Source organism: Dama dama, chromosome 6, assembly GCF_033118175.1.
Source record: "Dama dama isolate Ldn47 chromosome 6, ASM3311817v1, whole genome shotgun sequence".
Lineage (NCBI taxonomy): Eukaryota > Metazoa > Chordata > Mammalia > Artiodactyla > Cervidae > Dama > Dama dama.
Genome location: NC_083686.1, coordinates 23,852,054 through 23,864,891, shown reverse-complemented (window position 1 = coordinate 23,864,891; position 12,838 = coordinate 23,852,054). Strand labels below are relative to the sequence as shown.

At 36.1% G+C, this 12,838-nt stretch overlaps 1 protein-coding gene across 1 annotated transcript in view; it reads left to right on the top strand.

Moving 5' to 3' along the window:
• MRPL1 (mitochondrial ribosomal protein L1) overlaps positions 1-12,838 on the top strand; it is a 64,941-nt gene that overhangs the window by 17,906 nt on the left and 34,197 nt on the right. Inside the window, exons 3-6 of the mRNA XM_061145733.1 lie at positions 1,746-2,004; positions 4,254-4,337; positions 5,435-5,506; positions 11,214-11,325. Coding sequence (XP_061001716.1) covers positions 1,746-2,004; positions 4,254-4,337; positions 5,435-5,506; positions 11,214-11,325 — 527 coding nt within the window. The remainder of the gene's footprint in view (positions 1-1,745; positions 2,005-4,253; positions 4,338-5,434; positions 5,507-11,213; positions 11,326-12,838) is intronic.

The window sequence follows — 12,838 nt, the reverse complement described above, 5'->3', positions numbered from 1 at the left end:
CAGTGTTTGTAAATAAAGCTTTACTGGAACGCAACTATGACCAACCTAGACAGCATATTAAAAAGCAGAGACATTACTTTGCCAACACAGGTCTGTCTTGTCAAGGCTATGGTTTTTCCAGTGCTCATGTATGGATGTGAGAGTTGGACTATAAAGAAAGCTGAGCGCCGAAGAATTGATACTTTTGAACTGTGGTGTTGGAGAAGACTCTTGAGAGTCCCTTGGACTGCAAGGAGATCCAACCAGTCCATCCTAAAGGAGATCAGTCCTGGGTGTTCATTGGAAGGACTGATGTTGAAGCTGAAACTCCAAGACTTTGGCCACCTCATGTGAAGAGCTGACTCATTTGAAAAGACCCTGATGCTGGGAACGATTGAGGGCAGGAGGAGAAGGGGACTACTGAGGATGAGATGGTTGGATGGCATCACTGACTTGATGGACATGGGTTTGGGTGGTCTCTGGGAGTTGGTGATGGACAGGGAGGCCTGGCTGCGGTTCATGGGGTCACAAAGAGTCGGACACGACTGAGTGACTGAACTGAACAGAACTGAACTATGCTCATTCATTTTTGTGTTGTGTATGGCTGTTTTCACGTTCGGATGGCAGAGTTGAGTCACTGTGATGAGTCCATAAAACATTTACTGTCTGATCCCTTTTGGAAAAAGTTTACCAACCCCTGCTCTAGTCAACTAGAACTTATAATGGCTCCCCTTGTGTACCATTCTGTTAATCATGCCTCAATGCTTTTATTACATTGTTTCTTTGCCTGGATAACTCTGTTTTTTTTAAATAATAGCTTTATTGAGGTACAATTTGCATACCATACAATTCACCCACTTAAAGTGTGCAACTCAGTGATTTTTAGTGTGTTCACAGAGTTGTGTGACTGTCACCACAGTCTATTTTGGAACATTTCGTTATCTTCCCTGTAAACCCCATGGCCATTAGCAGTCACTTCCCATTTCCCTATTCCCTCCCCAGCCCTAGACAGCCTGAGTCTACTTTCAGTTTCTATAGGTGTGCCCGTTCTTTTTTTATTTTTTTGCCCATTCTTGATATTTCCTACAAATGAAACCATACAATGTGTGGTCTTTTGGAACTGGCTTCTTTTACTTAGCATTCTCTGTTTAAGGTTCATACAAATTGTAGTGTGTATCAATGCTTCATTCCTTTTCATTACCTATTAATACTCTGCTGTATGGATATACCACATTTTGTGTATTCAGCTTGTTTTACCTTTTGGCTTTTATTGAGTAATGCTGCTTTGAACAGTTGTGTACAAGTTTTTATGTGTCCTTGTTTTTGTTTCTCTTGGGTTTATGTTTAGGCTAATTCTTCCTCATCCTTTAAGAATTGACTTTGGGGTCTTTTTTTTTTTTTTTCCCCCGAACTCTTCCCTGCCTCCTAGGCTGAGTTAACTATCTTTTCCCCATGGCCCTGATAACATTCTCATAGTATTTACCACATCATATTGAAATTATCTGCTTGCATGTCCATCTTCCCTACTCTGAGTTTCTGGAGAGCAACATCAATACCTTATCCAACTTTGTATCAACTGCAAACAGTTCAGAAATTTGCTTAATATTTGTTGAACTAAAAAAAAACTACAAAGAAGTCTGTGCTTTTGAATTAAAATAAACTTTATCTTTTGTAATTTTTACTGTCAAATGTACATATATCAGCTTCCTTTTTAAGTCTCTTCGATTTACATATTTAGATAACTGATTTAAAATTTTTTTTTTAAGGCCTGCAAAGAAGACAAAAAAAGGTACTAAAGAAAAAGCATCAAATGAGAAAAAAGTTGATATAGAAAAAATAAAGTCATATCCTTTTATGGAAGGTGAACCTGAAGATGATGTCTACCTAAAACGCTTATACCCAAGGCAGATATACGAGGTGGAGAAAGCTGTTCACTTACTTAAGAAATTTCAAGTTTTGGACTTTACAAATCCAAAGCAAGGTGTTTATCTTGATTTGACACTGGATATGACACTGGGGAAGAAGGTATGTAGACTCAATTAAAATTTATTTGTCAACAGTGGTTGAATGAATTGCTGTTTCTTAACTTAAAATATGTTTTGTCTCCTATAATAATTTTTAGAAAATCTTATGCTCTTTCTGAACTTTAGGATGAAAAATACTAAAGTTTGTCTTTTAATTTTCCAAATATAAAATAGGATGTTGAACTCATTCTGTAGAGTCAATGAACACATATCTCCTATTTATCTGGAAGTCATTGGTAGGAACAAAAGCAGTGTAAAAATTAATTGAGGTATTACTGTAACTTTGAAAAATGACTTAAGCTGTCCAGGTATGTTGTTCCTTCTCGGTCAGGAAGGACTTTGGATAGCTTGGTGGCCTGAAGATGTGTTCCTTCAAATCCCGGGTTGAGACTAAGTTTGGATGGGGTGCCAAGCCCCTTACCCTCATCTCAACCTAAACATTTCTGCTTTGTCTGCTTATATATAGCAGTTCCACAAAAGACTTGTTTATAAAATTCTAAAGGTGGGAAAAATACTAGATTAGAATTGAGGTCCATTACAGCTCTCAATTTGATAAGCTTCTCACTTAAGAAATTAATTTATTTGGAGATGATACTTTGATTTTTATTCTGAGGATGTCTTTTTTTTTGTAAAACTGAAGGGTCTGTGTTTTTGAGTACAATTTAACAACCTCAGCAGCAACAAGTGATTGAGGAGGAATACAGCATAGTGCTTAAGAGCATAGGCTGACATTGCATTACAGGCCAGAATTCTGCGGTCACCAGTTACCTGCTGTTTGAGGAGTTGGTTTAACCTCTCCAAATCCCAGTTTTCCCCTTTCTTTATAAAGGGAAGTAAAATGCTTATTTTCATGCATGTTCTCATTTAATTCTATAATAATCTCAAAAGAGGAAGCTGAGACATGGAAAGTGAAGTAAACTTGCTCAAGGTCCCCAGAGGTGGGGGTGGAATTAAGATTTAAACCAAGGTCTGTGTCATTTCTTGGTTATTTTTTTGTTTATTCCAATCCTATTGAAATTTTATTTTATACTATAGTGTTACTGTTCTTTTATTTGAAAACATTGTAGTGTCTAACATAACCACTTTCTCAGTCAACCAATTGTGTAATTTATAAGGAAGTATTGTAGGACCACAAGTTTCATTTTGTAAATGTTAGCCACTTGTAAACTAATAACATTGAATAGGTTCAGTTTTCTTCCTGAGACCTTTTTTGTTCTTGACAGAGTGCTTGTAAAACAAGCCAGTATTCCCCCAGGGGACGCTATTATTGTGATTGTTTTCCATTGAAAAATTTACTGAAGCCAGTTGTGACTTGTTAATAGCAAAGGAATGACAGTCAGTAAAACTGAGTTGCATGTCTGACATAAAGTGTGCTTAAGACTTTGTGCCTTCTTATCTGAAAAGAAATTCTCAGGAGGTTATGTTACTCAAGTTTTTCTAAAAATATAATATTTCAGTCAGTTTTAATTATGAAACACCTCTTTTTCTCTTTTTCTGGACCTTAAGGCTGCAACAAAACTATGGGCCTAGAACTTGTTTCCGTGTGAAGTCTCCCTAAGAGAGCCGAGTCACAGGTCTAGACAGGTCCTTGGCCCAGTGACTAAACAAATTAGTTTTGAGGTCCTGTAAAAACTCCACCCATATTAGGGTGCCTCAAATGCATGCCATTATTTGGGATTTTCCAACTGACTTCCCATACATATCTGGAAGTGGTGGGTGGTCCAGGTTGTTTCAAAATAGACCAGAGGCTTGAAATAGCCTTTCAGATTTGGCAGTCTGTCTTGGATTTAGAGTTAATATCATCAGAGTCACCTGATTGTTTAGAACCAACATGGAAATTAGGAGTGACCCACTGAGCAGATTAGCTGGATATTGTTCAATGTGCATAGCTGTATACATGTCCTCCTTGATGATGTAAAAAAAAATTATATGTTTTTTTGAATTTAATTCAAGGTAGAAAACATTTATTGGCATCCATCATGTGGAAAGCCTTGTACTAGGTGCTGGGGAAGATAAGGATTGTGCAAACACAGGTCTTAATTTAATATGTGAGACTCTGGTGAATGCTGTAGAGAAAGAAGTCACATGCCATGGGAGTATGGAGTTGGGGAAGGAGGTTTAGATCTTTATTTTGATTTCTTACGAAGGAAATATAATCGCTTATGCTATAACAGGTAATCAGTGAATATTTTGGATATAGAAAAGATGAATGAATTTTTTATAATTGTTTTTCCATTGTTGTATATTTAGAAAAAAGTGGAGCCATTTGCCAGTGTTCTTAATTTGCCATACCCATTCATTTCAGAAGTGAGTAAAGTTGCCGTATTTACAGGGGTGAGTAACTTTTGTCAGCTTTTTATATCCTTTAGTTTTTTGACACATCACATTAATCAATGATTAGAGTAACTGAATAGAGTTAGAGGAAATCCTGGCATTCCCCTAGAATATTTTCCCCGTGTGAAACTCAAAGCAGTTAAATGACTTACTTGAGGTCATATCATTAGTTTGAGAAAGAGCTGAGCCACAACATTAACTTCATCATTATTATCTACCATTTTATGTTTCTCACAAGAGCAATATTTATCCTACTAGCTGCTGTGTCCTGCTGAAACTCTCCAAACAATAAGAATAACATTAACTTTAAAGCAGTGGGCCATTTAGTGCTGTGAAGACACAGAAACCACACTTTTAAAAGGATCTAGTCTGTAAAGTCAAGAAAGTCATGGCAATAATAAGTATAGTAATACAGCTCTTTGTCATTGTTTTTGTATTATGCACATTTGTTTATAACATGTTCATGCATTTGTTTTGTAAAGTGTTTTTCTTCCTGTCATCTGTCTCACTTACAGTGAAGAAATTCTTTGCTTTTTTCCCCAGAAAAGTAGAGAATATAGCTCTTACAATGCCACAAAACTTGAGTAAATAGTGACATATTTTTACAGTAAATCCAAATGGTATAAATGAAGCATATAGAGGAAAAAACCTAATACTTTATGTATTTTTCTTTTGGATTTTCAGATAGTAGGCTAAATTTTGGTTCTCATTTCTTAAATTTAAAAATCTTTACTCTTGTAATACTGGATTGATAAAATGTCTCCATTTAAAGTAGCAAAACTAAATACATTTTAATCTGTTATTTTTGGAAAATGATGTATTGATGAAATTGGAGACTTAGGACCACTTGGTGGGTTTTTAGTATGCCATTTTGACATATTTCCTCATGTATTAGTCAAGAAATACCTTAATCACCTACAAACTAAGCTTGTTCTGAATGTATTATCTCTGATGCATCTAGTTGAAAACTGATGCACTTTCAATTAAAAGTAAAAAATATAGTTTTTATTTTCAACTGTGGTATTTCTGACAAAATGCTTGAAAGCAGACTGAATTTGTTTAAAGACTAATGTTCAAACTATTGTGTTTTTTGGTAGAATGCATCAGAAATTAAAATAGCAGAAGAAAATGGAGCTGCATTTGCAGGAGGAACTAATCTGATTCAGATGGTACAGTATTATTTTCGTATTCATTACTTACAGAAATTGTTCTGTTATCTTTGCCATCTATTGATTTATTACATGTGGAACATAACTAGTCTGTTCATATCTTTTGATAAATGGTTAGTAGAGCCTTACAGAACAGATGATTTTCCTACTCTTTTGACTCTCAAAATCAAGCTAAGAAAAAACTATCCGGACAGCCTGATATTAATTATACTTGATTTGTATTTGTGATTTTTTTTGTTTCTTTCTTATGTGTTTGTGAGAGTTTTACGGATAGACTGGAAAGGACAGTATGACTCTTATGGTTTTGAATGTGAGATTTAAGGTGAAATCCTCAAGGTAGCCTACATGGATATCTCTATTCATATTTCAAAGGCCAGATGTTTGTTTTGCCTTATTGGAATGGAAAGTGTGATTTACTTTAGTAGATTGCAAAGGATAGTATTTGACCTCTATAATATGGTACTTTTGGTTACTCTTAAATTTTACCACACCAGTTCTCTCAACTCAGTTCAAGTGTTATAGGCTAAAAAAGGTTATGCAGCCTACCTTGAGAAAATAAAGAACTGGTGGAGCCCATTTGAAGCAAAGACATTTGTTTGTTTGTTTCAATTAATTTATTTATTTTAATTAGGGGCTAATTACTTTACAGTATTGTTGTGGTTTTTGTCATACATTGACATGAATCAGCCATGGGTGTACATGTGTTCCTCATCCTGAATCCCCTCCCACCTCCCTCCCCATCCCATCCCTCAGGGTCATCCCGGTGCAGCAGCCCTGAGCGCCCTGTCTCATGCATCGAACCTGGACTGGCGATCTATTTCACATATGATAATATACACGTTTCAATGCTGTTCTCTCAAATCATCTCACCCTCGCCTTCTCCCACAGAGTCCAAAAGACTATTTTTTACATCTGTGTCTCTTTTGCTGTCTTCCATATAGTGTCATCGTTACCATCTTTCTAAATTCTGTATATATGTGTTGGTATACTATATTGCTGTTTTTCTTTCTGACTTGCTTCACTCTGTATAGTAGTCTCCAGTTTCATCCACCTCATTAGAAATGATTCAAATGTATTCTCTTTAATGGCCGAGTAATATTCCATTGTGTATATGTACCACACCTTTCTTATCCATTCGTCTGCCGATGGACATCTAGGTTGCTTCCAGGTCCTGGCTATTGTAAACAGTGCTGTGATGAACACTGGGGTACACGTGTCTCTTTCAATTCTGGTTTCCTCGGTGTGTATGCCCAGCAGTGGGATTGCTGGGTCATATGGCAGTTCTGTTTGCAGTTTTTTAAGGAATCTCCACACTGTTCTCCATTGTGGCTGTACTAGTTTGCAATCCCACCAACAGTGTAAGAGGGTTCCCTTTTCTCCACACCCTCTCCAGCATTTATTGCTTGTAGACTTTTGGATAGCAGCCATTCTGACCAGCGTGAGATGGTACCTCATTGTGGTTTTGATTTGCATTTCTCTGATAATGAGTGATGTTGAGCATCTTTTCATGTGTTTGTTAGCCAGCTGTATGTATTCTTTGGAGATAGGTCTGTTTAGTTCTTTGGCCAATTTTTTGATTGGGTCATTTATTTTTCTGGAATTGAGCTGCAGGATCTGCTTGTATATTTTTGAGATTAATTCTTTGTCAGTTGCTTTATTTGCTATTATTTTCTCCCATTCTGAAGGCTGTCTTTGCACCTTGCTTATAGTTTCCTTTGTTGTGCAAAAGCTTTTAAGTTTCATTAGGTCCCATTTGTTTATTTTTGCTTTTATTTCCGTTACTCTGGGAGGTGGGTCATAGAGGATCCTGGTGTAATTTATGTCAGAGAGTGTTTTGCCTATGTTTTTCTCCAGGAATTTTGTAGTTTCTGGTCTTATGTTTAGATCTTTAATCCATTTTGAGTTTATTTTTGTGTATGGTGTTAGAAAGTGTTCTAGTTTCATTCTTTTACAAGTGGTTGACCAGTTTTCCCACTTGTTAAAGAGATTGTCTTTTCTCCATTGTATATTCTTGAAGCAAAGACATTTGTTTTTTTAAAGAGGTAGAAGAAGAGGCACATCTCTCCATGCTATTCTTTAGAACTCTGCATTCAAATAGGTATATCTTTCTTTTTTTCCTTTGCCTTTTGCCTCTCTTCTTTTCTTAGCTATTTGTAAGGCCTCTCAGAAAACCATTTTGATTTTTGCATTTCTTTTTCTTGGGGATGGTCTTGATCACTGCCTCCTGTACAGTGTCATGAACCTCCGTCCATAGTTCTTTAGGCACTATCAGATCTAATCCCTTGAATCTATTTGTCACTTCTACCGTATAATTGTAAGGGATTTAGGTCATACTGGAATGGTCTGGTGGTTTTCCCTACTTTCTTCAATTTAAGTCTGAATTTGGCAATAAGAAGTTCATGATCTGAGCCACAGTTAGCTCCCTATCTTGTTTTTGCTGATTGTGTAGAGCTTCTTCATCTTTGGCTGCAAAGAATATAATCAGTCTGATTTCACTATTGACCATCTGGTGATGTCCATGTGTAGAGTTCTCTCTGGTGTTGTTGGAAGAGGGTGTTTTCTATGACCAGTGTGTTCTCTTGGCAAAACTCTGTTAGCCTTTTCCCTGCTTCATTTTGTACTCCAACGCCAAATTTGCCTGTTACTACAGGTATCTCTTGACTTCCTACTTTTGCATTCCAGTCCCCTATAATGAAAAGGACATCTTTTTTGGGTGTTAGTTCTAGAATGCAGGTCAAGAAGCAACAGTTAGAACTGGACATGCAACAACAGACTGGTTCCAAATAGGAAAAGGAGTACGTCAAGGCTGTATATTGTCACCCTGCTTATTTAACTTATATGCAGAGTACATCATGTGAAATGCTGGGCTGGAGCAAGCACAAGCTGGAATCAAGATTGCCGGGAGGAACAGCATGTATATTATCTATGGTGAAACAGATCACCAGCCCAGGTGGGATGCATGAGACAAGTGCTCAGGCCTGGTGCACTGGGAAGACCCAGAGGAATCGGGTGGAGAGGGAGGTGGGAGGGGGGATCGGGATGGGGAATACGTGTAACTCTATGGCTGATTCATATCAATGTATGACAAAACCCACTGGAAAAAAAAATAAAATAAAACTGCCTTTCTGCAAAAAAAAAAATAAATAAAATAAAAGAGAAAGAAATATCAGTAACCTCAGATATGCAGATAACACCACCCTTACGGCAGAAAGTGAAGAAGAACTGAAGAGCCTCTTAATGAAAGTGAAAGAGGAGAGTAAAAAAGTTGGCTTAAAGCTCAACATTCAGAAAACTAAGATCATGGCATCTGGTCCCATCACTTTATGACAAATAGATGGGGAAACAGTGAGAGACTTTATTTTCCTGGGCTCCAAAATCACTACAGATGCTGACTGCAGCCATGAAATTAAAAAACTCTTACTCCTTGGAATAAAAGTTATCACCAACCTAGCCAGCATACTAAAAAGCAGAGACATTACTTTGCCAACAAAGGTCCATCTAGTCAAAGCTGTGGTTTTTCCAGTGGTCATGTATGGATGTGAGAGTTGGACTATAAAGAAAGCTGAGTGCCAAAGAATTGATGCTTTGAACTGTGGTGTTGGAGAAGACTCTTGAGAGTCCCTTGGACTGCAAGGAGATCAAACCAGTCAGTCCTACAGGAAATCAGTCCTGAGTATTCATTGGAAGGAGTTATGCTAAAGCTGAAACTCCAATACTTTGGCTACTTCATGGGAAGAACTGACTGATTTGAAAAGACCCTGATGCTGGGAAAGATTGAAGACAGGAGGAGAAGGGGACAACAGAGGATGAGATGATTGGATGGTATCACTGACTTGATGGATATGATTTTGAGTAAGCTCCAGGAATTGGTGATGGACAGGGAAACCTGGTGTGCTGCAGTCCATGGGGTTGCAAAGAGTCAGACACAACTGAGAGACTGAATGACTGAACTGAATTGCTTTAAGTACATTTTGCTTTAATTTTAATACTTGTGAAATGTCACAAGTATGCTTGGTTCTGAGGGATTTTAAAATTGTTTCATTTTTACTTGTCTCTTTGATTTCCATCTATAGAGTTTTGTGATATTTTATGACATGATCTTAAAGGCTAACTAGAGCATAACTTTCAAACATAATTTTAATTTAATCCAAAGGAAAATGTTTTAGAATCAGGATTAGAAAATCTTAGAATGGAAATTTCACATATAGTTCTTTGATGTTTCAAAATTGCCTCTGCTTTCATATTTGTAGTGATGAGAGCCCTGGTTTTGGAGCCAAACTACCTGTGTTTGGATTCTGAGTCTGCCACTTAAAAGTGCACAGACTCATTTGTCCTCCCTAAGCCCTCAACTTCCTTGTCTAGAATGTGTGGTCAATATTTGTACTTGCCTTGTAGGATTGTTGTATATACTTGGTGAACTAAACCATGTAACATGTTTAGCACGTTACAAGTATCCTAAGAATACTTCTCACATTCCAAGGATTCTTTTAATGTAAATTATTACTGTTCAGGGCTTCCCACGTAGCTCAGTCGGTAAAGCATCTGCCTGTAATGAAGGAGACCTGAGTTTAATTCCTGGGTTGGGAAGTTTCCCTGGAGAAGGAAATGACAGCCCACTCCAGTATTCTTGCCTGGAGAATCCCATGCCCAGAGGAGCCTGGTAGACTACAGTTCATGAGATCACAAGAGTTGGACATAACTTAGTGCTATCTTTCTTTCTGTTATTGTTCAGGGGAGCCTAGTATGCCATTTGGGGAGTAAAGAATTTGTAAAAAGAAAAAATAGTAACAGGAAAATAAAATTCCAGAATCATGCTTAATTTTGCTAGAGTTCAAGTTTTTATAGTTTAATGTGTAACCCCAAACTAAGGTTTTGAATGACATATTGTGGTAAGATTTTATGCAAAGAGAAATATTGGTAAGGTAATTGTTACCCAGGCAGTATTATTCTAAAAAGTTGCTTCAATTTTAAATCAACTAAATTTTTAAATGAAGTATACTGTAGAAGTAAAGTAATTATTCTGGGTGCCTGCCTGAATTAATTTAAAATGTCTTTTAAAAATTGAAATTATTCTCTTTGTTCTTAGAATGAAATTAGACTATGGATAGTAAATTATAAGTAAACTTGTCTTTGACCATCCCACTCCTCTTTTGTTTTTTGGAGGCAAAAGGAATTTTAGTTTCAGTTCTTTGTGAAACTGATTTTAGATTCAGTTGTCTTGATGCTCCAAATTTAGGAAAGCAATGTGGTTGCTAATGATTTGGTAGCTAGTGGTTATTAATTTTACATGTGATCTTGCAAAAATTTCAGGATTTTTTTTCAGTTTTGATGGACATACAAATTCAACTTTGTTAGGACTGTATGAGCCACGTACACATCAGTGCAATGTTCTAGCTTGTAGAACCAACATAATTAATCAACACTTTTGACTAACATAACCCCATGGAAGAATTAAACCTATTAAATATTTGTTTGTTTATAATGGATGTGGCTATTTTTTAAAAGCAAACATTAGAAAATGTTTTGCTTCTGAAGATTTTCATAATTGGTAAACATGTTCATATGATCCTTGTGTTTGAAGAAAGGAATTGTGCTTAATATGTATTTTCTAAATTATAAAAGAAATTATTACTACATTAGACCTTATTTTTAGAAAAATAAAGCTTTTTATGCAGTCTAAGGTTATCTTTTCCCTCCTGATTTTCAGATTTTGGATGATGAAATTCAAGCAGATTTTTATGTAGCTGTTCCAGAAATAATGCCCGAGCTTAATCCATTAAGGAAGAAACTGAAAACAAGATTTCCTAAGTTTAATCGAAGTAAGGGAGAGTTCTTTTACTACTTCAGTACTCTTATCAACAACTTTCTAATATATATGTTTAATTAGAAAACTAAATTGCTAATTATATGTGTAGAATAAATAAAATGCTGTGGTATTTCAGTTTTGTGTTACATAAGAACGTGTAGAATTTTTTTTCCTTTGGCATTAATATTGGTGATTTAATGTAATTTGAAAACCTAGTTGCTTATAATACCAGATCTTTAAATTTAGGCCATATTCTTATTTTAAATTAATGGAACACATTACCCACTAGGTATACTATCATCATACTATCTTATGTCTCTTTGTCAAAATAACATGTATGCTCGTTTATGTTAGCATTCATCATCTGTGTATGCTGGCTTACTGTGTATGGTTCTGCAGTTATTTCCCCTGAGCAACTTTCCCCTTTGTGAATATTTGCCCCTTACGAAATTTAGTAAGAAAAGTACGAGTGCTACATAAATAGCCTTGTTATAAAGTATGAAGTATTATATGATAAATTCACAAGATGCAGTAGGTGTTCTTTAGAGGAGGAATTTATACATAGGTGGGGAAATCAGAGAAGACATCCTAAAGGGGGTGACGTTTAAACTGTACCTTGAATAATTTGTGAGCAGACTAAGAGGGGTATTTTAAGTAGAATCTGTTAATCATAGACACTGAACAGACTACATCGAAGAAATATCAGTTAGTTTTCTTTGGCGGTAGTGAATGGTACCCCTACTTTGAAATGAAAGAGAATATGTTAGAAAGGTAGATTGATGCTATATTGAGTAGAATCTTGAATAAGATCCTCATAATTTGGACCTTGATTCTATATTCAGCAGGAATCTCTTAGAAGTTTTTTTAAGTCGGGGGATTCTTTAGAGCTTTAATCTAGCAAGTTTGTAAAATATACTGGCATGAAATCAAAAGTAGAGGCAAGGAGACCAGTTCAGATGCAGTTGCCGGAGACTAATAAAGGTGAGGCTTAAACTAAAGTCTTCATAATGAGTCTGGAGTAAAGAGGACAGATGTCAAAGATAATAGGACTTTGCACTATGTGGTTAAGAATGGACATGTTGAGAGAGAGAAAGGGAAGAGTCAAATGATGCTGAGATTTTTAAGCCTAGGGATCTCTCCTAATAAGTTGATATCAATAATGCAAATGGGGAGTAAGTTTGGGAGGAATGAGTATGTTCACTAGCAGACACAGTTTCTTTTAGGTGGTGCTGAATATCTGCTGTAGATAAATGTTTTTTCAAATAAAATTTTATAAGGTAAAAGAGCAGGTATTTTAAAATTACTTTAGTAGATCTTCAAATTTTAACTCTAGTTGAGCTAAAAAAACCCTGCTAAAATTCTTCATATATGATAGCCACTAATGCTCATCTCAGTTATAGACCATGTTCTGTACTGTAAGCAAAATCAAATGGACTCTTCAGTTCTTTCGTTATATTGGAGTTTTGTTTATTTTTAATAGCCTGCATTGTATAACACATCCTTGTGAGATATTGGACGGAGATTTG